The sequence below is a fragment of the Anastrepha ludens genome, chromosome 4, assembly GCF_028408465.1.
Source record: "Anastrepha ludens isolate Willacy chromosome 4, idAnaLude1.1, whole genome shotgun sequence".
NCBI classification, from domain to species: domain Eukaryota; kingdom Metazoa; phylum Arthropoda; class Insecta; order Diptera; family Tephritidae; genus Anastrepha; species Anastrepha ludens.
Genome location: NC_071500.1, coordinates 120,101,431 through 120,128,736, shown reverse-complemented (window position 1 = coordinate 120,128,736; position 27,306 = coordinate 120,101,431). Strand labels below are relative to the sequence as shown.

The following is a 27,306-nucleotide window of genomic DNA, read 5'->3' as shown; positions in this document are numbered from 1 at the left end:
TCAACCTCTGTGCCAAAAAAATGCAATTTTGAAATGGCAAATGCCGTTTTTTTATTTTATTTTGAAGAAAATTGTAGCAGTTACTCACATGCGGAATCCACCCCCCTATTTGAACAGAGCATTGAAGATCAAACGCCCCCTAGATGATATGACTACATGATGATGCTCGGCCACATGATGCAAAGTTGTTAAGGCTGCCTTCAGCGCTGCCTTTGATTGCTTCAACTCGTAACTTATCGAAGAGGGGGCGACGAGGAAAGTTTAAGGAGTACCAAGTATCTCATTTGGGGTTCTCTATGTTGTTGTTGACAGTAAACGAAAAACAAAAACAGTTGTAAGCAACGGAGTTAACGTTTGTGGGCCCGACGGGCAGCACCAAGAGAGAATTTGCAAAGTTGCGCCAACAAAAGTCGCGCTGTATAAACGCGGTCTGCGGAAACTTATGCATACATACATGTATGCCCTTTAAATCTGTATTCTGTGGCCTGAATTACTAGTAGTTACAAAGTAGAAGCATTTACTTTCTCGAGCTTTAACCTTTTGCGTCGTAAAAGTCGGTGCGGCTAGTCTGGATGTCTAATGTAAAGACGTCATTAATAGAAAAGGAAAGATTTCTGAGATCAGTTGAGTTAAACACAATAATACAGTTTCAACAAAGTTTGTGTTTTCTAATAAATTTGCTTTAAATCACTGGAGGGCAAATAACTCCGAAAAGCTTAATTTGCTCCGACTAGCTGGTACTCCCATCAAAGAAATTTGCCGATCGTAAAGAGCTAATAAGAGTGGAAAATTTCTCTTATTAGTCTAATTTTATGTTTATGTTGTTATCTCGATCTCGTTATGCGGTGATAAGCACCAACAATCAGTCCATGATAGATTTTATTTGAACCTTCGTCACCGCAACATGCTGGTAGACGCGATCCCCCATCCCACAATATTTGAACATCCGTGGACCCAACCGGTTTTATATTCGGCGATGAACTATAAGCAGCAGCGTTCTACAAAATGTATGGGAAATTTTTCATGCTTTTACAAAAACAAAAGAACTAAAAAACGGGGAAAACTAGCAAAACAAACACGACTCAAAGAGAAAAGGGCAAAGGATATAAAAGTTGATAAAGCGCAGATTAGGTTAGATTAAAGGGATTGCTGATAGGATAAACCGGCACACTAAGCTTAGCTTTTCTTTTGGACAAAATTTGCGAACATTTTGCAGTACAGTACAGTATTAACTTTTGAGCCATCCAATCTTGTGTGGCCATGGCTTTGTGTGAAGGAGCTGTCACCGCGTACACTATCAATCCAGAGTTTCACTACTGTTTAGAAGTCTATAGCAGCAGAATTTACTCGAAATCCTTGTTAATGCTCACAACACCTAAAATCAAACACCAAAACAGTGGAAACTTCGTGCGTATGCCGGCAGAAACCTCTCTAGGATAAGAACATAGCCATCTATCATTTCTGCTACCTGCCATTTGGTATTTTGGTCTCAGCTGAAATATTTTTCATCAGAAACATGACATTTCGGCGCTTTAGAGTGTTTAATTTTGTTTAGAAGGCGTTTTGATCGGATAACTCGTTGTTCTCGTGTTTGTTCGGACATAAACTTTCTTCTTCATGCCCATTTTCATAGACGTCTCAACGGATATGACCCTCAGAAACATGAAACTATCTCTCAAGGGCCCTTTTTGATTTTCAAGGGTCCTCGTCAATGATCGCTTGCGTGCGTGTTGCGTTTTGCGTTTGGCAAACAGATTCTGCATCCTTGCCTGATGTTTCTAATTCACGGCGAACTTTATGAACAAATGAACGGGCGCACTTAAGAAAATTAGAGATTTCTAAATGGGTGTGCATGCCTCTTCATTTCGTGAGTTAAGTTGTAGCCCTCCATGCCTTAACTGAAAAAGAGCAAAAAAGAAAATTGACGGTTTCGGGAAGTTATAGTCACATATATGTCTGTCCTCAACTACCGCATGCACCCTGTATATACTTATACATATATAGTATATATTAACTGAAATACTAAAGCCCTCTCGCAAGCCATCATATTTCAAATGGTACAAAAGCAAATTCTGACAGCCGCTAAAAGCCGTTTCACTTTTAATTCTCTCATCTCCAAATTGAAATAAATTCACTTTCAACTCATCTTTAAAATCTATACAAATCGATTGATTAATGATTCGTTAGTTCAGTTCAAAATGTTAATGATTCTCTTTGTATGCGTTTAAACACATCCATATTTATTTATCTTAAGGTATATAATTACATACATACTTATGCAAAGTGAAGACATGCTTTTATTGAGGAATAAATAAGTCAAGTACGAATCAGCTGACTAGCCTGCGAGAGGTCAAATGTATATACAACAAGTATATTTAGCATTCACACATACATATAAACTGCTTTTTTATAAATGGCAATACGTGCAGCTAATTTGTATGTATTTTTAAATAAAAGCAAACAAGAAACTGTTTTAACACTACTCCTCTTGTAAAGTTGTTCGTTTCAAGTTTTCTCTATCACCGACAATCAATTGAATTTGAGTGGCTTTAAAATGACTGCAGGCCGCTATCACTTTTTTATGCATCAAAATTGAAATAATTCTTTAACAACACCAATCGTGTAAATATGTGAGCATGTATGTTCATGGTTAGTTGCTGGTTAGTTATTGCAATTGGAGAATTCAATCGACACTGAAATAAAAAAAAAAAAACAGCAGCAATTTGAGCAGTCAACGCGCTTCCAATGCAAGCTACGACTATGTATGTGTGTATGTGTGTGGTTGTCTTAGGTTAGGTGTTGGGCTAGCAAGCGCCGAGCAGAAATTGTTAACAATTGTAGTTGTAAATTGTTGTAAGTTGCCAGCTTTCGAAGGTAGCGACTGTTAGCATTTGGTAAAGTGATGAATCGGTCGTTTGGCTAAATGATTTGGGCCATGCCCACTGGTTGGTTTCATGAAAAAATACCGCCGATTCAAGTGCAGTTCAAGTTTTATCTTTTAAAGTATATTCTTTTTGTATTAATTATTTAGCTGCACTTGTAAGGGTGATCAGATTGGAGGCACTTTTACAGTAAGGTTTTTTGACAGAACACGCGTGACTACTGTCAAACTAAATACATAATTTTTTTCAGTATTCATTGACATTTCATCATGGAAAGACTTACGCCCCAACAATGTTTACACTTCATAGAATTGTATTACGATAATTGACGCTCTGCGAAAAGTGTTCATCGTGCGCTCAGGCCTATTTGTTTTGCTCAGCGATTAGACCTATTTTTGGCTTAATGGCTACATCGATAAGAAAAATTTACATATTTAGGCTGAAGAGCAAACCGAAGTCATTCAAAAACAAACATTACATCCATTGAAAAAACCCGTTTGGTGCGGCCTATGGGCTGAAGGAATCATCGGCCCACATTTCTTAAAAGAAGAGGCTGGCGCCAATGTAATAGTGAATGGCGAACACTATCGCGCCATGATAAACGATTTTATGATTCCGGAACCAAAACCGTGATCTCCACAGCATTTGGTTCTAACAAGGCGGCGCTACTTGCCAAACAGTCCATGAAACAATGGACTTACTGCATCAGACCAGTGGATTGGCCACCAAGATCGTATGATATCACACCATTGCACCTTTAATTGTGGGGGTATGTAAAATCTAAATGACCGAGTTACGACGCAGTTGCTTCCAACATTTGAAAGGTTCATGAATAGTTCTGCAGAAAAATAACAAATATTACCCAAAAAATCTGAATTTTTATGAAGAAATACATTTGAAGGCTTGTGATCGTTATTAGAAAAAGCTTATTCATTCTCTCGGGGTTTCGAGTTCGGATATTACTGAATGGTAGACACGCGCAAACCCAGCCGGCTACGCCGGTAGCTGTCGTGTCTTTATTAAAATTCGAATGTTTGTTTCTGGGAGTCCCTAAAAATGTTAAGTGTAACTGTTGCGAAAGACAACCCATTTTCCACTTTCTCATCTCTGTTTCTCTTTCATTCACCAATCAAGATCTGCCAATAGCCAAAGCGCATGGGCGCCGCAGCAAACAAAGTGTGAGATAAATTGTATACAAATTTTGATATTGAATCGCAAAATTTTTGTATTCCAATATTGTCGTCGTCAACAGTAGCAATAGAGAAAGACACTGTCAAATACATCATCTCAGAGATGGACGAATCGCTTTTTGGATCCGGTTCTACATTAAAATGAACAAGGTGTGAGACTGTTTCGATTAATGGAAGATTCGCGTTGTAGGGAAAGGGAGGGGTGCATACTACTGAACGTGGTTGTATGTAAATGAATAGGAACTCCCAAAAATGTCTTTCACACCGTTATCTCCGTTAGCCACAGCTGGTATATTATTAGAGCTCCGAGTCAAAACTAATCGGATAGAACTAACTAAGTAGTACACTCATGAGATCAATTGTTTGACAACGCTTGAAATGGAGACGATCGAGAGTGCTAGGTAAGTCATAACTCCCAATAATGGAAAAGCTTTTAACCTGGCATATTATAATACATAAGACTGTTTGTGGTTAGTTGTTGGGGGAACGCTGAGGAGTCTGCTCCTTAACTATACTTTTTGTATTTTTTGTGTTTTTCTAGAAACCGCATTTTTCAAAACGGTGGGCGTGATAACTCAAACAGTTTCTAATACCTCCAAGGCCCATAAATTCGTTTATTTTTTAATTTTTCCTTTCTGTTATTCCCCATTTTCTTTCCTTTGTACTGAGTAATCGTATCACAATGATCGGTTATTCTGTATTTATTCAACTGCGTGCTTCTACGACATTCAAACAATTTTAAAAGCCAGTAAACAAGTTTTTTTCATAGTATTCTTAAGTTTGATTATTTTTAAAAGGAACCATTTCTGAAAACATTCTAATCCTTATGAAGTTAATTTTTATTGTTTTATGAAAAATTTTATGGCGTTATACCCGATTTGAAAAAACAACCTGAACTTTGCGTTTAATATTTCTTTATGAGTATTTGAATTTATTATACAATAAGATTTGCTCCTTAAGGAGAATAATTTTTGAGAGCTTCTGTTAAATAACATCAAAAATTTCAAATAAATCCCCTTTTTCATAAAATAACAAAATACCTGAAAAATATGATTTTGGTTCATTTCGTTAAATGTCTTAGGGTCCTTCATGTGAAACTTTTCATAACTCATAAAAAATGCATTAAACTACGCCTGCGCAGGGTATACTGAGAACCTCAATTATATATTTTTATACAACTGCATACATATGTTCTTTTATGTCGTTCCAACAAATTATTATTATCGATTTTTGCGTTTAATTAAAATGAATGTTTCCTAGGTTATTTGCGTTCTACCCACGCTGTCGTCTTTACAAAAACTATCTCCTCTGTCAATCGTTCGATTACCCCTATCGAGCTGCATGAGCTAACTACCCCATTTTATTTCATATTTCCCCTTTATTGCGCATTTCCATTGATTATGCCACCATTATATTCACTCCACTCGTGTGCTTTCGTTTTTTTTTTTGTTGTACCTTTGTTTGTTTACCTGTTTTCGTTGTCGTTTATTTGGTTAGAAAGACTGTTTTTCATATTGTACCTGTCAGTCATAACACTCACGATGATAGTGGCAAACAGTATTGAGCAAAATATAAACAATGTACCTTTTGTCTTGGTCCATTGTAAGCATGCAGCTGTACTTGTGGATATGTAAATACATACATTTGTAACTCGAAAAGTTATGGGAATCCCATCTCAACCATTAAAGCAAAAATTAAGTTAAGCAGTTTTCCAAAAATGACAAAAGAAAAAAATTTCCAATGCTTTTGAAATAAAAAAATTGCAAAAAAAAAATTTGCTGAAAATTATATTTTATCTTAAAAAAGAAAAAGGTAAATTTATATAAATGTTAAAAAGAGCCGAAGATATTTACAAACGCCAAGAGAAGCAGATCTGTATGTACTTGCAGCAACTGCAAAGCTATGCCCATGCCCTTAGACAGCCCTCCAACCACTTCAAGGGTAGTTGAGTGCTGCAAATCCAGGCTGAACTATTTCGTAAAATTTTCCAAGTAATACAAAGGCCAACAAGTGGAGAACTACGACGAATCGGCATTTCGATGCCTTCTTCTTTTTTAGGTAAATTTCCACAATTTGAAAGCGCTGTTCTGGCGCTAAACAATTCATGAGAACTTGCCAAACCTTACTGAACAGAAACACAATATCAGAAACATTTACAACAATATTCAAACTACTGTTTTTAGGAGGCGATGTGAATTGAGTCCAAAAATCGTTCATTTTGAAACCGCCACACTTCTTCTTGTTGGTTTTTAAGCCGTAGGCAAATGGTAATACGCCGCAATAGGCCGATGACTTCAAAGTCAATGAAACGGAGTCTCTTGTTCAAATTGAATTCAGTCAGCAGAATCATTGAAAACGAATACCTGCCACCGTGGGAAGAAGCCAGTAACACAAATATACGGAAAATATCGTACTTTAATTTTGAATGAGAGAAACAGATCTGTAAGGGTTTTCATTAATATTTGCAATAGTGTTTCCTAACAAACTTAACGGGTTAATTTGAGCTTCGCCTTAGTCACTTCATTAGTAGACGTTAGACGATGAGCTATTCAAAAACTCAACATTCCAAAACTAAAAGAAAAATAGTTGATGTGCTATTGTTTTATCGCGGAAACAAAATTGATTTTGAATATAATTTTTCAAAAGCATTATCTCAACAAGAAAATATAAGAAAGAATCACTTAAGTTTGCACAACACCAAATACAAATAGAAATATAGATAAAAAAATATAGGCTTTTATTCATACGATTAATTAACTGAACATTCAAAATGGCCGAACTCGTCGGCATGAGTGAAAGACATGAGTACCAACATATCGCCACAAAAAAAAAAACGAAATTCTAATATACGTAACCTGCGAAAATTCAAAATTCGCGATACTTTGAGAACACACCTCGTGCATTTGGATTGATATATGGATTGTTGTATTGTGGGGCTTGTGCCATTAGAACCTTAATGCCAAAATGAAATCATGAAAGCTTAGCTCGAGCTTCACACCTTCAAAGACAAAGTAAAACCTCGTTCCTGCAATGAAAAACTTTCGTATGACATTTCCTTGTACACCAGACTACGCTTTTGAAGTACAAACGACCTCTTAAACAAAGATTTCAAAAAATAGCTCAACCTATACTGAAGTACACCAAAACTGCCTTCTAACAGCAGTCAGTTCTTATAACAAATTTTTTGTCGCAGAAATGCACTAAATATGCACCCTTTTCGTACCATAAAATTCAATAACTTTTAATAATTTATAGTTTCTCGTCAAGAGGTTGTCCTTGAACCCACAATTTCCTATCAAGCAAAATCACACTCACCTACATCAGCCACTTATATATGCATATGTAAATATATAAATGCGCACATAGGTAAATATGCGTTAAAGAGTTTGTGAATGTGTGTTTTGAAATTGTTATCTCTTCGGCGACACTTCAAGCGCGCATTTTCAGCGACACGAGCCAAGGCGCATTATCAGCGGACCCCCAACAGACCGAAATTGCGTTACTTGCCTGGTGAATAGTTGACACCATAGACGCTCTCCCATCGAAGCTAATATGAACGACAGGTGTAGCGAGCATTACAAAAAGTCTATCAAAAATTTAACTGCACCTATAGCGCTTTTCACGAGCCACGAGGCGTTGTGTTTTCAAAGAAATTTAGACATAGTAGAGGTGTAAGTGTGGTAGTACGAGTATGGCGTGTTGTCTACTGAGTTCGGCGGCAATCGGCCGTGTAATTCGTGTGGATTGGCCTTGAACTTTTGATATATGTGTGAAAGTTACTGTACATATGCACATACATACAAACATATGCATTGCATATATTTTACTATCGAATTTTGCTTTTAGTTGCATTATTGTTTTAGGTTTGTTGGTTTTACAACTTTTCCTTTTCTCAGAAATGGAAAAGTGATGAAATGGGTTTAGTAGTGTTTTTATTGGTTCGGTCAATGGTTTTTATGATCACAACCCCATCCCTTATATTTGATGACGTTCACTGAAATTTCGCTGCGTCAAAGTAACTCTTTTGTGCCCACTTTTCTAATATGTCCAGTATAAAATTCCTGTTTGTATGTGGGTAGGTGCACGCATATTTAGTTGATATTTGATAAACGTTCCGTCGTTAGGTTCAAGGTGTGTCATGAACAGCGAACGGCTCGTAGCTCCTGCGTAAATAGCCTGCGCTAAGCTAACGCCCCCAACGCAGCGGGAGTAATTAACATAGTGGCCTCGTCAGAGGTTAGTTATACTTTATATTGCTTCTGCTATTTTACCTTTCTTTGTTGACAAACGATTGCTGCGTACGTTTATAAGTATGTGTGTATATGTGTATGAATGTAGTTTGGTTATCTATTTCGGAAAAGTTGAAGAAACTAAGGAAGTTAATAGTCAATGACTCCAGTTTTCAATGCTAGACAAACTACGAGTACAGGAGGGGAGCTATGCATATACTTATACAAACATGTTTATATATATGTAAGTATAATTGGCATGTGCATGCTTTCTTAGATGTTTGGCCGCTTTTGGTCAACTTGTGGTGTGCGTGTTGTTGTTATTCTTGTTGTTCCACAAATGGAGGGATCTACCTTTATATGCCTCCTCTGCCTGGAAGGGTCGACAACCGGTTTCTGCATCTGCTTTGACCGTTCTTAACGGAAGCTACACAATTTCAAAAGCACTTTGGCTCAGTACGTCAGGACGCTTAAAGTGCTGGGCATCCCCCGCCATTAATTCCCAAACGCATACCGGTCGACGACCACCTGTGACAGGGTGATCGGAACTCATGCGGGGAAGCTTTGACTTCCGTACAACTCCCATTCTAGAAGCTGTGAGGATCCTGCAGAGGCAGAGACTGTTGAACACTTTCTTTGCAAATGTCTAGGTTTGACGGCTAAGCGTTTGAGGTTTCTTTGTGAGCCTTTTGGGGATGGCTTGAGGCATTTCTCCAGCTGGGATCCCTTTTATCTTCTCCACTACATCCACAACTCTGGATGGATGTAGATGGTTTTTCTTCCTTTAAGCTTTGTAATCTTTCGCAGGTAGTGTCCAACATTATGGTATCAAAACGGCTCTCTGGTGCTATTTGTACACTACAAGTACCCGTGGTACTCTTGCCATCTAACCTACCTACCTACGTATGTCTCTCTGAATGGTTGGGTTTTTTTAGTAAGAATCTTGTGTTTCTTTATTATTGTCTGCTGAGCTAGACCGCGCGCTATTAGAAACAATTTTTTCATTTGGTTGTTCATACCCACAATGGGTTTCGAGCTCGTGTTCCAACGCATAGGAATCACGCACAATCGCATGGGAAATTGTACAATCGATTTAAAAAAAGGGACTCTTTACTTGAACAAAAGATCAGAAATATGAAAAACATTCGATCTTCTTCGAAAATCCAATAATCACTCGAAGCGATGATGTCAATTGGTCCCCTATAATTTTCATTTTGACTTTTTTAGACTATTTACTGTGGGGCACCACTAAAGATAAATGTTAGGGGGCGTCCATAAATTACGTGAGATGTTTTAGGGGGGGGAGGGGGTCGAGTCAAATCTCATCTAATCTTACGTTGGAGAGAATCTTACGTTCTGATTGAAACAAAAAAATTGTACATGCTTAAGATTTAATCTCAAGCGTAATCGTAGTATGATTAAGATCATTCACTAATTCGTTCGAAAGAAAATAATTTCATTCATACTTCGACGTTATACATTACTACTGTCAAACCACCATATTTGTTTTATACCAAATAGCTCAATTTAATCTGAATTTGCGGTACAGTGTAACCCGTCGGTTGTTTTCGCGCCACTATGAGCCGAACGCCCTATCACTCAGGTTGACGTTTGACCATTCCGGACTTTAAAGAACATGACGGAAAATCATTTGCTCCATTTCTAATACGCGTACCGATTCAACCGCTGAATGCCTTCATCAGCACGCCTATTGATCTCTATTGCCCAAGTATACGTGATGATTTAGAGAAAATATGCTGCAGTACATGCGGTATTTACTTCGCATCTATCACAAGAGCTGCAGAGCACAGGAGAGCAGCTCACATTGCACCAGCTAAGCAAGCGCGTATGTTCCGCAAAGTGCGACCCTCACGGATTGTCACAAGACGAGCTAATGAGTTACTGTGCGCAAGCGCCAACGGCTTAGAGTGGCTAGATTAGAACGAAGTTGAAGGAGCACATGATTTTACTGAAAATCATATGGACATGTTGGTCCCAATAGTCTCTCTTGAAACCGCGCATGATTCTCCATGAACTGAATTAGAGTAGATATTCTTTTTTTAATCGCAGTAGTTACGATTTAAGTCTTCTATTGTTAAATTTTTATTACACTTATAACTCTCAGCAATATTGATTACTAGTCTTAACTAGTCGTAAATAAAAGCACGAAGCAAATTTTTTTTCTTTTTACAATAACAATCCAACGCGTTTACATAAGAAACCCACATTTTGAAAAATCTCACGTGAGATTGGGGGATGGGGGAGGGGGTTGAATAAAATCTCACGACATCTCACCAGGGGGGGAGGGAGGGTCAGAAAATTGAAAAAAACACCTCACGTAATTTATGGACGCCCCCTTACAAAAATGATAGATTATTAGGTTTGTCCAATAACTATGATGAAAACAAAATTGTGGGGGGCGGGGGCTTAACTTAACGTAACGGCAGTGATTCGCCAGCCGATTTCCGAACGATCTTCTAACTCGTCCAATCTGCCGTTGGCAACGAAGTGATCGTATATCAGTAACACATTCTTAGTTAGCTTCGTAAACAAACCGATCCGTTCCTGGACTACACCACCCATACGTTGATTCTGTCAAATTCGCTGATAGCCGACTAACGGTCTGATATTGATCCCTTAAAAATATTTTCACCATGACTACAATCAACCAGATTGGTGAGTTAAGAGCCGAAAACGGCGAAAATTTGTTTTAAAGTCTGCCTTGGAAGTCGTTTGAAAAAAATGTGTTGGCAAGGCTTGCTCTTTCTAGCGACGAAAACATAAAGCTTATTTAAATATATTCATTCCTCTTTAATTTATAACGGAATTAATATAAACCAAACGCCGGTTGAATCACCTTCTATAAGATGGTAAGCACAAACAGTCATTGCCATTTTATGAGCTCTTTGTTATGAATTGAAATAACTATTTAAGAAATATTTCTTACTTAAAAAATAGATAAAAATTAATATATGCCCAAACAAATAACGGTAATTTTTTCACTTACCTCAATTTTCGTGGAATAATCCTCGATAAGTTTCTCATGCTGCTTCACTAATTCTTCATTCTTCTCCAGCAAAGCTTTACCCAATTCCGCTGCCAATAATATATCCGATTCTTTTTGTTGTAATTGTGCCCACACATCAACTTCCGATTGTTGACGATCTAGTGCCTTAGAACGCGCCTCCATAGCTGTTATATAATCCTCTAAATTAATTGAACCAATATTTGAATTATGAAAAATGTTCGTTGATGATGATGGCGACGACGACGACGACATTGACATTGACGACGACGGCGACGACGACATCAACGTGGTCTGATTATGCTTTGTAGCTATTGAGGATATCAAATCGGTGTGGTGATGATGCATCGTTGGATCATCGCGATCGCGTTCGGCATAAAATGATCTACGATTCATCCGAGGTTTATGCATAACTAATCAACCCAAGCGAGCATTATGTACACGTATGAGATTATCTTTCAGTTTGATTTGACGTTCACACAGATGGTACTTTAATTTTTATATCTTTGTTTTAGTAACAGTTATATTTTTAATAATTAATGGTTTTCAAGCATTGGCGAGTTAGACGAAATGTTTGCTTTTTTTGTTTAAATATACATTAAAATGCCAGTTGATCCCTTAAATGACATAATATTTATTTAGTTGAAAGTAAAATGTATGTTTATGGTTAATTATTTTATAAACCAATTGCGGTGGAATGGTTCTGTTGTGAAACATACAAATATGGTAATGCATAATGATGAACGCAGTCTTTAAAGGAACTTTTGAATATTTTTACTAACATGAGGTCAAATTTTTCCGACTGGGATGTAATGAAATATTTCTAAATGTGAATTCCATACTCAGTTCTATTTTGGTTTGAAACTGTAAGAAACTGATTATTTCGCCTGGTATATGACAATAAATGCAATGGATAATCATTGATTGAAAACGTTTAGATTATTTTGCCATTTTGGATACTTTGTAGACATTTTACTTAAAGTGGTGAAGAGAAGTATATTTTTGGAAGAAGTAGAGGGGAGAATTTTAGCTTTCCGTGAAGAAGATTTAAGTAGCCTTGAAATAGCGGGAAAAATCTATTGGTCTGCAGTCGTTATTCGCCGTTTTTTAAGACAGTTCTTCACATGGTCAAAGCATAAAGGGCCAACCCAGCTAAGAGAAGCTCAGAAACAGAGATAAGTGCCACACTGCCAGAAATTCTACGAAGCTATCCCAATTATTATACATAGAACATATCGATGCATATCGATGAACTATGAATCGCATTCATTAATCTTCCAGTAGCATTCCCAGGCAGAAATTAAAGAACGCAAATCTAATATTGGCTCTACATAATTTTGACTTTTAATACAATTTTATGTTCAGGCAATCTTTTCGTAGGAGAAAAATAGTCAATCTTGATGGTCCTGATGGGTTTAACCCATATGCATGTGATCTACACAAGGACTGGAGCTGGTTTCAAAGAAGAGTTTTGGCGATGGTGATTCACTTATGTTTAAGGGCGCTTTACCGCAAGACGGAGGGATCGAAATAGTATTTCTAACATCCCGAAGGAGCTTCGCCAAACACATATGGGTACATGCTAGGGAGAAATAGTTAGAGCTTACAAACAAATGGAATAGTGCAACAATAACCTAGAAACTATTATCGAGGAGGAGATGAAAAAGGCACGATAATTAGGAAAGCTCGACAAAAAGAAGTTGGATTTATGAATTAATCCCAAGCATCGAAAGATGGTTTAATCGAAGCTATGGCGAGGTTGACTTCCTGCTAATGCAATTCTCAACAGGTCGTAACCATGACCAAATCTATCAGGAATTATCGAGAAAGAGATGGCTACACTTTACGAAAATGGCATGAACGTTGAGAAAACTCGACGAAAAGAAGGTGGAACTATGCCTTGATCCCAAACATAGAAAGATGGTTAAGTCGTAGGTGTGACGAGGTTGACTTCCTGCTAACGCAATTCCTGGCAGGTCATTGTTGCGACCTGACGTACCTACACCGCTTTGGGTACGAGAGGTGCCTTTGTGCCGAATAGGTCTTGGAGATGAAGATGCGAGGCATATACGAAGAGATTTTTTCTAAATTTTTTATTTTAATAATATTTTCTCACAAAAAAATGGTATGAAACATGCACCGTGCAGTAGATTCATACAAAATACATGTTTTCTCATCGAATTGGCCGGACCCATAGACATGGGATTAGTTAAGAATATATGGGGAATGTAGTGATATGCAGATATGCCAAACCGAAATGGTGAAGTGATTGAATGGAAAGGAGGTCTATTAGGTCAGAGAGCTGACAGAGGACTTGCTTATAGATTCATTCATGATATTGTAGTTAATCATTTGGGCTTGCGCCGTGTAACTGCATCCAGCAGCCATCGAATTCACTGGCTAGTCTCTCTGTGGTTTTTTCCGATTGATGGAGCTAAAAAACCACAACGGGGAACGAGCAGCCAAAAGGAAGTCATGGGTAAAATCGATGACGGCTTTATTCAAAATAAAATGTCACTTTTCGCTCAGAATTTCACCTTCTTTGCAAGTGCTTTGGGTACGAAGGCACCAAAACATGATAGTTTGTTGATGTTAAAAGCTATAGTGTACGTGAACACAATCATTATATATGTGTATGTATGTCATCGGAATTATAAAATGCCAGGATGTCAGATCATTTTCTACATGTGCACCAGTGATCATATAAAAAACCAATGCTGTGTGAAATAACATACTAATAATAATAATAATTATTATTATTTATGAAATTAGTTACGCGCCGCAGTGTGTAATAGACATGCAAATTTACATAGTTACTCCAACACCTTTAACTCTATGATTATATATAATATGATATATTAAATATTTAGAATAAACTCCTTTCAAGAACCAAACCCACTAAATTTGGCCATATGGCATCAATGGTTGCAATAAATCGATTGTTAAGCGAGCTGTATGGCAAGTCGCCCCGCCTTGTTGGAACTAAATGTTGTCAATGTTTAGCTGAATAGTTTTTGGAAACAAAAACTCAGTCAGCATGGCCCGATTGCGTTGGGCATTCACAATAACAGCTGCTCCTTCCTCTTTTCGAAAGATATAAAAACCGATGATGCCGCCAGTGCTCTATGAACTTCGCGTAAAGATTTATTAATTTTTTATCAAAGTAAATTTCCCCAATTTGGAAGCGCTGTTCTGGCGTTAAACGATTCATGATGACTCCCATCTAAAGCTAAAAAACAACTGATAGTACGGTTTTTAGGGCTGTGCTCAATACAATTCAACCTTGTCTCAAGAGTAAGGCGACGGTTTGCTCTACCTGGTTGAGGCGTTACGGCGGAGTAGATACTTAGGATATTGAGTGACAGATGTCATAGTTACACTCAATACTTTTTGCGGGTCAGACACTTCGTTTCACGGCCATGGAAATAAAGTATTATCTTTATGAGGTATCAAATCCTTTGCTACGCGGGCCATTAGAATCACTGTCGCATGACGTTTAATTAATAGTGTTTTGGTATCCCCGAAAGAATGTTACTCTTCAGCGGTGTTGCACTTAATCCTGTAAACAAGCATGTGTTTTGCTTACTCAGGAAAGGGTACAAAACATTAATCGTAGTCTAGCACACGCATTTCCGAATATTATTTTAACGTTGGCCCCCTAAGCTGCTTTCAAGGGCGAAAAACTTTCCTGACAAGGCTTCTCAAAGGACACAGTTTGGCTCATCTGTCAGTGTGGCATTTTTCAAATCGAACACGAAAGAAGTAGAATACAATGAACAGGCAACATTTTTTGGCTGAAACAAAACCACTATAAGTAGAGGATTTTGGAGAAACTGGTATAAAATGTGCGCTATCTCGTCATCAGAATTCTTAAGCGAAAATAGTCTTTATTTCACAGCCACATTCTGTGACACGAGAAGGAAAGAAAATAGAATTTCAGAATGTTAATATAGGAGAAAAAATTCACAAGCCGAATAATGAGAAAACGAAAAAATATATGTGGAATATATAATAAGAACGGATCTTCATGAAGCACACCACACTTTGGAGGTAGGGGTCGGCCAATTACTTAACAAATAATTAGAGAGTTCACATTTGTCGTGCTATTTGCCATATTTGCTCTATTCTATTATATTAGGAAAGTCGTAAAAGTGTTGTTTTTGATTCATTAGTAACGTTTTACTATTTCAAAACCACTCTGAAAGGTTTGTTTGCAGCAACATCGCTTGTAGTAGTACAGGCCGCTCACACATTTCACTTCACAGCTCCTAATACACCAGCAAAAAAAATATATACAACAAATAGTGCGGCTTGTGAAATCTACATATGTACTCACCAAGAATTATACTAGGTTGTTCAATAAGTTTTCCGGTTCGATACTAGCCTATTTTTTTGTTTTCTTGGTACACTCTTTGTTTACAAGCAGTGATTGATTTTTTTATTTTTGGAAGATTCAAAAGCAAAGGAAATTTTTGAACAAATATTGAAAGTGCAGAAGGACATTTCGCCATCAATTAGTACAGGAGAAAGATGGGTTGCTGAAATTAAACGTGGTTGCACAAGCCTTGAAGACGATTCACATCAACGACGTCAAAAAACAATAACAACGCCAGAAATCGTAGAAAAAATACAGGAAAATATGATAGGAAAACCGTCAAGTGACTGAAAGAGATTAAAAGAGTAAAAGCTTTAAGCATCTCGTTGGGAAGTGTAAGCAATATTTTGACTGAAGTATTAGGTTTCAGAAAGCTGCGTGCACAACGGGTGCCGCATTCGCTAACAATGGTACAAAAACGCTTTCGAATACGATTTTCTCAGCAATATTTAGAGCGTTCTCGAGAGGAAAAAGTGGATTTTTTGCATCGGTTCACCACCATGGATGAGACTCGGGTCTATCGCCATGATCCTTTCTCAAAACAAGAGGATAAAGAATGGTGTGAACTTCGCTCATCACCTCCGAAACGAGTTCGTGTTCAGAAATCAGCCAAGAAGGTGTCAGCATCAATTTCTTTGGATGCGAAATGAATTTTGTTTGTGGTTTACTTCTAAACTGACAAAACAATACATTCTGAATATTATTGTAACCTTTTAGACAAGCTGTAAGCAAAATGCGTGAACGAATACCCAGTTGCAAAAGAGTTTTTTTTTTCATTAGGACGATGCCACAAGAGCATTTTCATAATGGCTAAAATCCATGAAGTAAAGTTCGAATTGTTGGAGCATTCACTAGAGTTGGCCCCTAGCTTTGTTTGCAGACATAAAAAAATTCATGGTTGGAAAGCGTTTTTCATCAATAAGCAATATTAATTTGTTATGAAAAGTATTAGTAAATAAATATACCGTGAATATATGTAACAAAAACTACGTAAGAAGTTAACTAAGTGGAAAAGTTGTGGACCGAAATGTTTCAAGAAAAGCGAAATTTTTTGTGTTTTTTTTCTTGTTTTTGCACGCAGTTTCCTGCTAAACTCAAACAAACACAGATGGCGGAACGTTGAAGACCCAATCTCCCATTCAATCATTTTGGGTACCAACTACGGATATTAACGTCCTCTAACATATAAAAGTACATTCACAGTAAATTCGAAATTGTAACTTACAGTAAATTTTATTTGCCAGCTTCAAGCAATGGAAGGAAAGTAACAAGAAAGTGAGAAATTCGAATGCAAAGGCTGAAAGCCGAAACTGCATTAAAATAAACCAAAGTAACCAATATTCTCTGCACTTTGGGGAGTACAGTAGAATATTGTTGCTTTACCAAATGAAGTAGCATTCCTTTTTCATTTGCCATATTGAGGGCAACTAAGGTCACATGGAAATTGTTAGCTGGCAGGCAGTGTTTGTCAAGTTTTTCGGTTTGGTGTTTTCCCACCACTTTATTTTTTGAGAGTTTCAGCTTAACAAAATTCATAATGCCTGGCGAAAAGAAATGTGACTAAACGGCGCATGAACCATTTGTCTGCAATATTGTTGGGCAACAGTGTTTAGTTCCACTTGGTAATAATGATACGCCTATTTAGGCAACGTCCCCCAAATCGAATGCAGTGCTGTTGCAGTTGCAGTTGCGGTATACATTTCTTCTTCTTCTTCTTCTTCTTCTACTTATTATTATTATTTTCCATTTTCTTTGCCTTTCTGTACGAAGTTTGGTGCGGTTCCTGAAGGTCAGCGCACGTTAAGCGGCTTTTACTTCACGTTTAACTGTTTATATTGTGCACACACACATACGAATGCACATAGGTAAATATGTATGCAAGTAGTAAAACATTTTCGGTCTCACTTTTTCGCAACAGAGCACACTGCAGTGCGTTTCTGGCAGGGAAATGCATTTTTGATGGAATTTAATTTATTAAAGCATTTGAAGTCAACGTGCCTGTTGTCACTTGGCATTTGCGTGCGTGTGTGGGTGTGTGTTTATCGTATGGCTTTATGGCGCATTAAAGGTGAGCCGTAGGGAAATTTTGCTATATCGAGAGACTTGAGGGACATCCTTTGTGAACGTGTATTTGTGGTTTAACTGTACATTTGCAAAGTTTAGTAAAGGTAAAAGGTTATGAGCGACAAGGATGCATTCCGTGGTTTTATGAGTTTTTTCTATATACAATTGTTAGTACACAGCTGTGCTTAGGTATGTATGTATGTTTGCAGTTATTATTTATAAAAGGAAATGCATGCAGAGTTAGTATATTAGATAAAGCCCGCACGAATGTGCAACAAAGAAGGCACAAACTTATATACAAATTTACATATTCATTCATACAAAATCAGTATGCACAAAAAGTTTGCGCACTTGGGGGCGTTTCTGAAGTGCTAGCAATTTTTTTCCAAGTGAAATATTAACTTGGTCTGTTTTTAATAATTTTGAATTTAATTTTTTTTGTTAAGCTTTTCTAAAAACTGCGCATCATGGCTACTGACTGCTTCTACTACTACTGCCTTATCTGCCTTTATCTTTATTCTCAATCTTCTACATGTAAACTCTTTGCAAACTACTTTATCTGTTAGTGCGTCTTCCGCTCCCCACCCTCTTGCACTACACCACACCGTAACGTTCTTCATGCGCTGTTGACTTTTCTCGTGTATTCGTCGTTACGTTAATTCCGTTTCTGTTATTTTGTTAATATTTTTTTATTTTTGATATTTTTTTATGTATTTTTGTTTGCTTTCGCTACTATTTTTTCACTTCGTATTTTATTTTGTCATTGCACTTTTAGTCGCTGCTGTTCCCGCTTTTGTTATGGCGTGCAAGTGTTAAACTTTTCGGCTATCATTCGGTGTTTGTTTTGCGTTTTTTTTTTGCCATTTGCCGGACTGCTGTTCAGTTAATAACAAAAAAACTTCGGTTAACTGCTGTAAGAGTATGGAAAATTTGTGTGTGGAAATTCTGTAGAGTTCCAGAGTTTACTCAATTTTCACTCGTTTAAAATATTCACTTTTGCAACTGTTCACTTTTTTCATACCATTTTGGGTTTTGAAATAAATACATATTTATGTATGTATGTATATATGTAAGAATTTTTGGGAATAGGTTTGACTGCCTTTTAGCAGTTTTGAAAAAAGACGGCCCTTTCCATATTAATATATAAATGTATGTATTTACTTATGTACATACGTATGTATGCTTGTTACCTTTCACTAAACAGACTTCTATTTTCAGTTTCAATTTTCAAACTTTTAATTTAATTGAAATAATTTAGTTTACTTTCATTATTTACATCTTTGCGGACCTCATTTTTTAATGCAGTTGTCATTACCAGTGATCAAATTTATATTATTTTACTTTTTTAGTTTCTTTGAATTCTTTTCAGTTTTGTTTATAGACAATTTCTAAATATTTGATTTGTTTTTAATTATTTTTAATTTCAACTCTGCACATACAAAACATTCATTATGTGAAGTTTGCGTAGCACTACATGAAACTAAAAAGTGATAGGGATGAGAATAAACAAGCTTTTGGGTGAAGCAACTTTGAACATAAAACGCAAAATATTTTTTGGCGGGTATAATGAAGCACAAAATCTGTCGCTAACAAAAATTGGAAATATTTATGATTTATCTTCTTTACATTAATCTGAAATCTATAAGAAAAAAATATTTAGCGTTGTATCGAAAGCTACATGACAAAAAAAAAAAAAGTATGTGGATTTTCGGACCCAGCGACCGATTTTAGATTTTTTAGATTTTCAATTTTTTTAACTAAAGTAATTAGTGGGTCTATGAGATGAGGCAGGGGCTATCGGCTACCATGTCCCAGTTCAGTCTCACTAGCTCCGTATAAGATGATTTATTACCCTATCGGGTTGCCTTTTTACTAGCACTTTCAATGGTGTATTGTAAATATTAAACCATTTCATTTCAGGGACCGTCTCTCAGACCACGTTATGTGACTCAATTGGGATTGGCCCAAGGCGTATCGTGAATGGTATGTAACGAAGGTAATGTAAAATAAATGAATACCGCTTCTGTGTTACTTTTCACCATTCAGTAGATCTGGAGCATTTAATTTAAGATTTTTCTTGATTTAAACCTTAGACTACACTTGGAACCAGTTCTGTGGTTTATTTAAGATCACTTTTCGTATCCTAACCACAGAATATGACACCTGTACTGCAAATGCATCCTCATTCTCAACTGAAAGTCATTTTCCGTTACGAATTGTGAAAGGAGCAGCAGCCTACTATTGAGGAGTGAGAAAAATTAATCTGAGCTTCGGGTGTTTTATTTGAGAATATCCTCATTTTCTCGTTTGCGATAGGTGCTTGAAAAAAGAATATAGAACGTATCGCTTAAAAAATAATATCTATTTTAATACTTGATGCTTCCGATTCCATGATTTATTTTACCCACAAGTGAAAGAATCTCTTCTATGAAATCTCTCATGAAAATCTGAGTTATGAGGATTTTATGAAGTAGATTCAAAACAAAACTTTTATACGTTGTTGAATAGACCCAATCAGTCGATTCCATGCCGTTCACAAAAATTGGGAGTCTTTCTGTAGGTATTCACGTATATATCCCAGTCTACAAAGGTACAAGATACAATTAGCCGAAGAAGTGAACCCTCTTAGTCACATGGCTAAGCTTTGATCACAGAGCGAACGTTGGTTCGAATCTCGGTGAAAACACCAAAATTAAAGAAAACATTTTTCTAATAGCGGTCGCCCCTCGGCAGGCAAAGGCAAACCTCCGAGTGTATTTCTGCCATGAAAAACCTCCTCATAAAAATATCTGCTGTTCGAAGTCGGCTTAAACCTGTAGGTCCCTCTATTTGTGGAACAACATCAAGACCCACGCCACAAATACGAGGAGGAGCTCGGCCAAGTCAATTATAATATTTATATAAAGATAAATTATATGATAAATATAATTGGCGCTCATCTCTTGTGGCCTCGTTACCAATAGAACCCGAGCCCTTCCTTGCTACGTAGCAACTCACCATCAAGGATAAACTTTAGAGGGAAGAGCTAAGGCTAAGGGAGCTGGCACCATATTATAGGGCTATGTCAGGCTAAATCTTTATTGCAGTTACAATCAAAAGAAGTTTAGGAAACTTATAAATCTCCGTAAGGATAAACTGAGAATGCTCACGGGTATTCTCACAAGGGATATGATCCATTGACTCTTGTCGTTTTTCGACCAATTCCCTGAGACTCCAATACATCTTCTACTTGAGCGGGGCACTATAGCGCGGAGAAAGTTGAGACATCTCGACTAACTGCAGCTAGAGGAAATGCATATAGGTTTAGCCTAACCCAGCTCTATCTTAAGTTTAAAAGGGAACTCTGTTTGGATGAGGTAGTGTGATGAGTAGAGAGCACAAAAAACCATGAGGTCGAAGTGCAAACCTCAAATCTATCTTTCTATCAATAATTGGCCTATACAACTTTATAGGGTGTTTAGCTGAGCTCCTCCTTCTTTTTGGGGTGTGCCCCTGGATGTTTTCCTACAAATGGAGGGACCTACAGTTTAACGCTGCCTCTGAACGGCAGATGGCTTTTTTATGAGCAGATTTTTCAAGGCAGGAATCCACTCGCTCTTGTCTGCCGAGGGGCGACCACTATTCGAGTTTCAAATTTTTGCACTTACCAATGGCAGTCACGCAATACTCCGTTTAGCCAAGACGGCTGGAAAATGGGTATCTCTAATTACAAGCAAAGAGGCAAGCACAGGTGCCAGGACTTATGTGAGACTCTTTGGTTTAAAACCAAACTATATTTCACTAACAGTAAAATTTATTTAACTGACTCTATATGCTGAGTGAAATACGTATGTATATACATATTTTCATAACAATATTTTATAGACTTTTTATAATAATTTTTCGCTCAGTGTAGATTAATTTTTTAATTTTTATTCATCTTTTTTGCAGAGCTGTGTATCTGGATCATTTTCATTTATTTATATTTTTAATTTTGGCTTTAGAGTTAAAAATTGTGCACGCATACATTTGAAAAACCTTTAAGCTGCATTTCTGGATATATTTTTATTTATTTTCCCATATACGCAGCTTTAACTTTTTCGATAGCTTTTCTTTTGCATTAATATAAGAATAATATAATGTAAATTCAATTTTTTTATATGTTTTATTTCACAATTGTCTTAACGTATCATTCAGTATAGTTTTTTATCAATTTGAGTTTAATATTTTTATTCACAACTTATATCTTACGCACTCATATATATATATATAAATATATGTATGGATTTGTATATACAAATAGTACACAAGCACGTGCCACTCGCGGATGTTCTGTTTGACTGTTTCAACGACAACATTTATTGACAAAACAAAGTAGAAGTAAAAAAAATAGTTTCGCGTTGATTCTGCAATGACATGCACTTTGATTGCTTTTCACTGAAATGCTACTTATGTACCATAACGATGTTGTTGTTGCAGATTTTCACCTTTTTCGTACCTTTTTTGCACCACACACTTCTCACCTTACTGCACGTCTTCACAGTTCACACACACTATAGTGCGCGAATTCACTATTTGCATAGAGCACTTAATACAGCCTTCAAACAAATTCAGGGCCCGATACTATAGTAAATATAACCACTGACCGGTAAAGAGCTTCCGACGGTGTCAGCAATGGTAACGAACGATTTTATTTATATTTTTGTTTGTTGTATATCTATTTGTTTTGTTGTTGTTGTTTTTATCACTATCAATTTCGAAAATTTCTTCCGCCAGCACCAACTGTCAGCGCAAATGTTCGATATTAACTGAAATGGCAAAATTCCGAGACCGAAAACACAGCCAAAACACCGTCAGCACTTACACACACACACTCACTTATGGCGCTCGGGTGTGAGTAACCAAGTCAACCGTTGAGTTTTGGCTTAAACATTATACGAAACTACCAACAAACGTAACAAAAACAGTAGTGTACGCAGGCACATACACACACTCACACATATATGTAAAGTGTCTCTCTTACCAACAATTCATCTAAATGACAAAGTAACGAAGTGCTACAGTAGAAGCGAGCGTTTCTTTGGTGGCTTACTAAAATTTCACTAAACCATTTAGTGAGCAGAGAGAAACATTTTCCAGATTTCCAGAGAAGGAGAGAGAGCGAGAGAGCGAAAGGGTGAATATAATCGGCCAAATACAGGTGTTTAGTTTGGCTAAGATAAATTTACATTCCACAAAATTAAAACGAGTTTGAGAGAAGCAAACACATGCGTTGGAAGAGAACTTTTTGAGTAAAACTTAAATTACCAAAAAAAAATTATTTGCAACAAAGTGCATTAAACTAAAATGAGAGGTACAGTGATCAATTTTTGTGTGGATTGTTTACAGCTATTACTGATTTTTGGTTTAAGTATTATACAAATGTAGTAATAGCTTCTCACGATCATATTTGTGGTATTGCTCATACTATTTTTCCAAATTTTTAAGATAGTGGAATAAAAGATTGTGCCATCCCAGGGTTGTGACGTCAGCACCGAAACAAAGAAAAGAAGAAGACGAATAAGGAAAAGCAATGAAAAAACTGCATTTGGAGATTCAGTACCATTCGCGCTTTCACTATTTAACACTTAATTTTTATTATAATTTTTTTTTTAATATTTAATTAACGGTTATTCAGTTATTTCACCTGACGTAAGTTATACTATTAAAAAAATATCGCTTAACGACAGCAGACGTCGACTTGTGGTATCGAAGCTACGTAAAAAAGTTTATGAGCTCTAATTTCGTAGTAGGAAAACCACAAAGGATTTGTGGGAAAACAACTCGTGAATTTTGCATCATGATAATGCACCGTCGCACAGTGCCATCATTATCAGTGAATTTTTTACCGAAGAACAAAACGAATACCATCCAATAGCCATCGAATTCACCTGATATGGCTCCCTGTGATTTTTTTCTGCTTGATCGAGCCAAAAAACACTACGGGTTACGCGTTTTAACAACCGAAAGTAAAAATGAAAAAATCGAAGACGGCTCTGATAGCTATACAGAAAATAGAGTTACAGAAATGTTTCAAGAGCTCGATTAAACGTACTTAATGTTGCAGTGTTTGAGGAATAATTTTGATGTTAAATTTTCTAAATATATTCCGGGAACTTTTTGATCAAGGTGGTATAAATACATATCACATGAATATGCGTGTAGACATCTTTAATCTGTCCAACGTTCGTAGTACTCATGTAAGCGATTGTTCAACAAAATGCACCAATTATTTCTTAGTTTTTCAGTTAAAAATATCAAATGCAGCCAAATTCTTCGCGCTGGCCTTTCTAAAGAATAAATGGTAATTTTCTTCCTCTTCCGTAAGTGAATACAATATACAATACAAAAATTTAACGATATTCAAGCAACTTTTTTCATCCTCTTAGCTTACAACCGTCATGCTTAGTCCAGTGCTTCCAATTATTAGATATTTTACGGATTCCACTTATCAATCAAACTCAATCGTTCATTTCCTATTTGTATACCAGGTGTGTTCAAAAAGTATCGCGAATTTTGAATTTTCGCAGGTTACGTATATTCGAATTTCGATTTTTTTGTGGCGATATGTTGGTACTCATGTCTTTCACTCATGCCGACGAGTTCGGCCATTTTGAAAAGATGGCTCAAAGAACCTGTATCAAATTTTGTGTGAAAAACGAAATTAAGTGCGCGGATGCATTCCGAATGTTGACTGTGTCATACGGAGAAGCTACTTTGGACCAAAGCAACGTTTATCGGTGGTACAAAATGTTCTCAGAATGGCTCGTGCCATTCGATTTTTTTTCAATGATTTGGGCATGAGACGGGTCGCCGCAAAATTTGTACCAAAACTGCTCAATTTCGAGCAAAAGCAGCATCGCATGAACATTGCTAATGAGATGTTGGACTCTGTCCGCGACGACCAAAATTTGCTCCAGAGGGTCATAACTGGAGACAAATCGTGGGTTTATGGTTATGACGTGGAAACCAAAGCTCAATCATCTCAATGGATGCTGCCGCATGAACAAAGACCGAAAAAAGCGCGCCTAGTTCGGGCAAATGTAAAAGTTTTGCTTACCGTTTTCTTCGATTGCAGGGGCGTTGTGCATCATGAATTCTTGCAACAGGGTAAAACGGTAATAAAGAATATTATATGTAAGTTATGCGGCAATTTGCGCGAAGCAATCTGCCAGAAACACCCGGATTTGTGGAAGAACAAAAATTGGCTCTTGCATCACGATAACGCCCCTGCTCACATATCGTTGCTTGTGTGCGACTTTTTGGCCAAAACAACACACTAATGATGCCACAGCCACTGTACTGCCCCAGATCTAGCCCCCTGTGACTTTTTCTTATTCGCGAAACTGAAGAGGCCCATGAAATCTACGAAATTCGCGATCCTTTTTGAACACACCTCGTATTTTTGGTAGTATTAGCAGATAAGCTTTATTTCATCACAAAAATGTATTTAAAATTTTTGTTTCTCTGCTAACGGACAAAACAGAAACAGTGCAGTGCTGCGAAATCATACGAAACGTTGGATTCAACAGAAATTGTTTTGTTTCGTTCATTAACCGCTAGGGTGTGGCTGAATCGAAAGGAGCTGAAGTTGTTTTTATAAATATGCTCCAATATTGTATCTGAAAAGTGGTAAAGTAAGCCACTGTGTCACTGAGTTTGGCGCCCACCTCAATTCATTCAACTACCTTTTCGTATGAGTACAACCAACGCTCACTAGCTTGCAGAATGACTGTGATTACCTTTTGGTCATTGGCCATTGAAATTCAAAACGAGACCCACACTCACTCCTTAACGCCCTTCTTCCATATCCGTATTACGCGCTCACAAACCTCTGCATAAAACGTGAATTTTCACGCTTCATTGACCTTATTCTTAGACCTCATAGTAGACCCGGTTTCACTGTTTCACTGTTTTTCTTTTTTTGTTTACTTTGCCATTTTCCAATTTTACTGCCGCTGTCATAGCCCCATTCCCACTTCAATTGCTTGGTGCTCAGCTCTTATGTTGCACCACGTTCTCTCACAAACGTGGACTTCATCTCTATCTCGAGAGAGAGATAAATCATTGGTATGCATTGGGGTTTTTCGCATTTCTCTCGCCTTCGGCGTTCATTACAATTGAGTCGCGGTTCCTCTTTTAATTAAGCAAAAACAAGATTTTTATTGGCCACAACATAATTTACTTAACGATTTGTTGGACACTTCTTGGCTATAACGAGGCGTCTTGTTGACACTTGCCACGCAATGTAGCTCTTGGCAACCGGCGTAAGCAGCGTAAACTGTTGTTTATGTGTCGCAGTTTGATGCTAAGCCGTTGCATTTATGGTTCGCCCAAATTTCTTTCCTATTCTGTGTTTCTGGTTTTCTAAGAGTTTTCATAAGAATTGAACATTTTTGTAATGCTGGAATTTAGCAGCGTTGACATTTTCCCACGCTGTGTCGTCAATGCCCAAACATAAACTAAGCACCAGTGGGTAGAATAGAGTGCTATTTTAAAGGCCAATAATATTATATGTATGTACATATGTACTTACCTATATATTGTACTATAGGTATATATACAAAAATGTATTTTGGCCTCAATGCCTGCTAAGTACAAACATACAGATGCACATATGGGCCGTTCCTCGTGTGGCATTCACCAAGCCCAGTCGCATTGACTCCAGCTTCATTGTTGTTGTACTATGCAGCTGTCAATTTAATTCAAATTTCTCACGCCCAGTTGGTTTATTGTGCCACTGCGAGCTCAGTACATATACGAGTAGTTGTTGTAAGTCAAGCATTTTATTAAAAGAACATGCGGCTTTACTGTTTTTATTGCTGTTGCTCTGATTTTTGTTGTTGCCGCGTTGACCTTACGCCGTAAAAGTTGGGTCGCACAGGGCCAGAGTTTTGCTGTTATTGTTTTGTGTGGTGGTGGTTGTGTTGCAACTTTGGGGGCTGGTTTATTTTTCTATGTCTTTATTTTTGTTGGCATTATTGACTGGGTGAAGTACTTATCTGTGCCATTGCGGCCTTTTGTTTCGGTAACTGTAGTGGATTTTATTCTGCCAAGTTTTTGTTTCGACTCTATTGATATAATTAAGGCTCAGTTTGAATGGCAGCGAATGGCAGATAGTTGCAATTTTTGATGTTTCTATTATTGTCTTACACATATTTTTTTCACAAGAAGTCGACAAGTTTTTGTTAAAACTAATGCATTAGAAAATAAATGGTGAAGCAGGTGATCATCAATTCAACAAGTAACCAGAAAATGAAATGTCAAATTAATTTTCAAGGTGGAATAAGATTTCAGTTTCAATGGAAGTTTCACCCTTCTTTCGATGCTTGCATTTGCATTGTGGTAATGTTAGCATTGATGGGTTTCTGGTGGCATCATCCGCCCTTATTTCTTTCGAAATGAGAAACGAGCTGCGTTACGATGAATGACGAGCACTATCGAGCTATGCTGACTGAGTTTTTGGTTTCCAAAAATTATTCAACTGAACATTGGCGATATTTGGTTCCAATAAGACTGCACA

At 37.1% G+C, this 27,306-nt stretch overlaps 1 protein-coding gene across 1 annotated transcript in view; it reads right to left on the bottom strand.

The window, feature by feature from the left end:
* LOC128860894 (bicaudal D-related protein homolog) overlaps positions 1–22,563 on the bottom strand; it is a 111,121-nt gene extending 88,558 nt beyond the window's left edge. Inside the window, exons 1-2 of the mRNA XM_054098687.1 lie at positions 22,243–22,563; positions 11,309–11,943 (exon numbers count right to left, since the gene is read on the bottom strand). Coding sequence (XP_053954662.1) covers positions 11,309–11,737 — 429 coding nt within the window. The 5' untranslated portion in view covers positions 11,738–11,943; positions 22,243–22,563. The remainder of the gene's footprint in view (positions 1–11,308; positions 11,944–22,242) is intronic.
* Between the last annotated feature and the right edge of the window lie 4,743 nt (positions 22,564–27,306).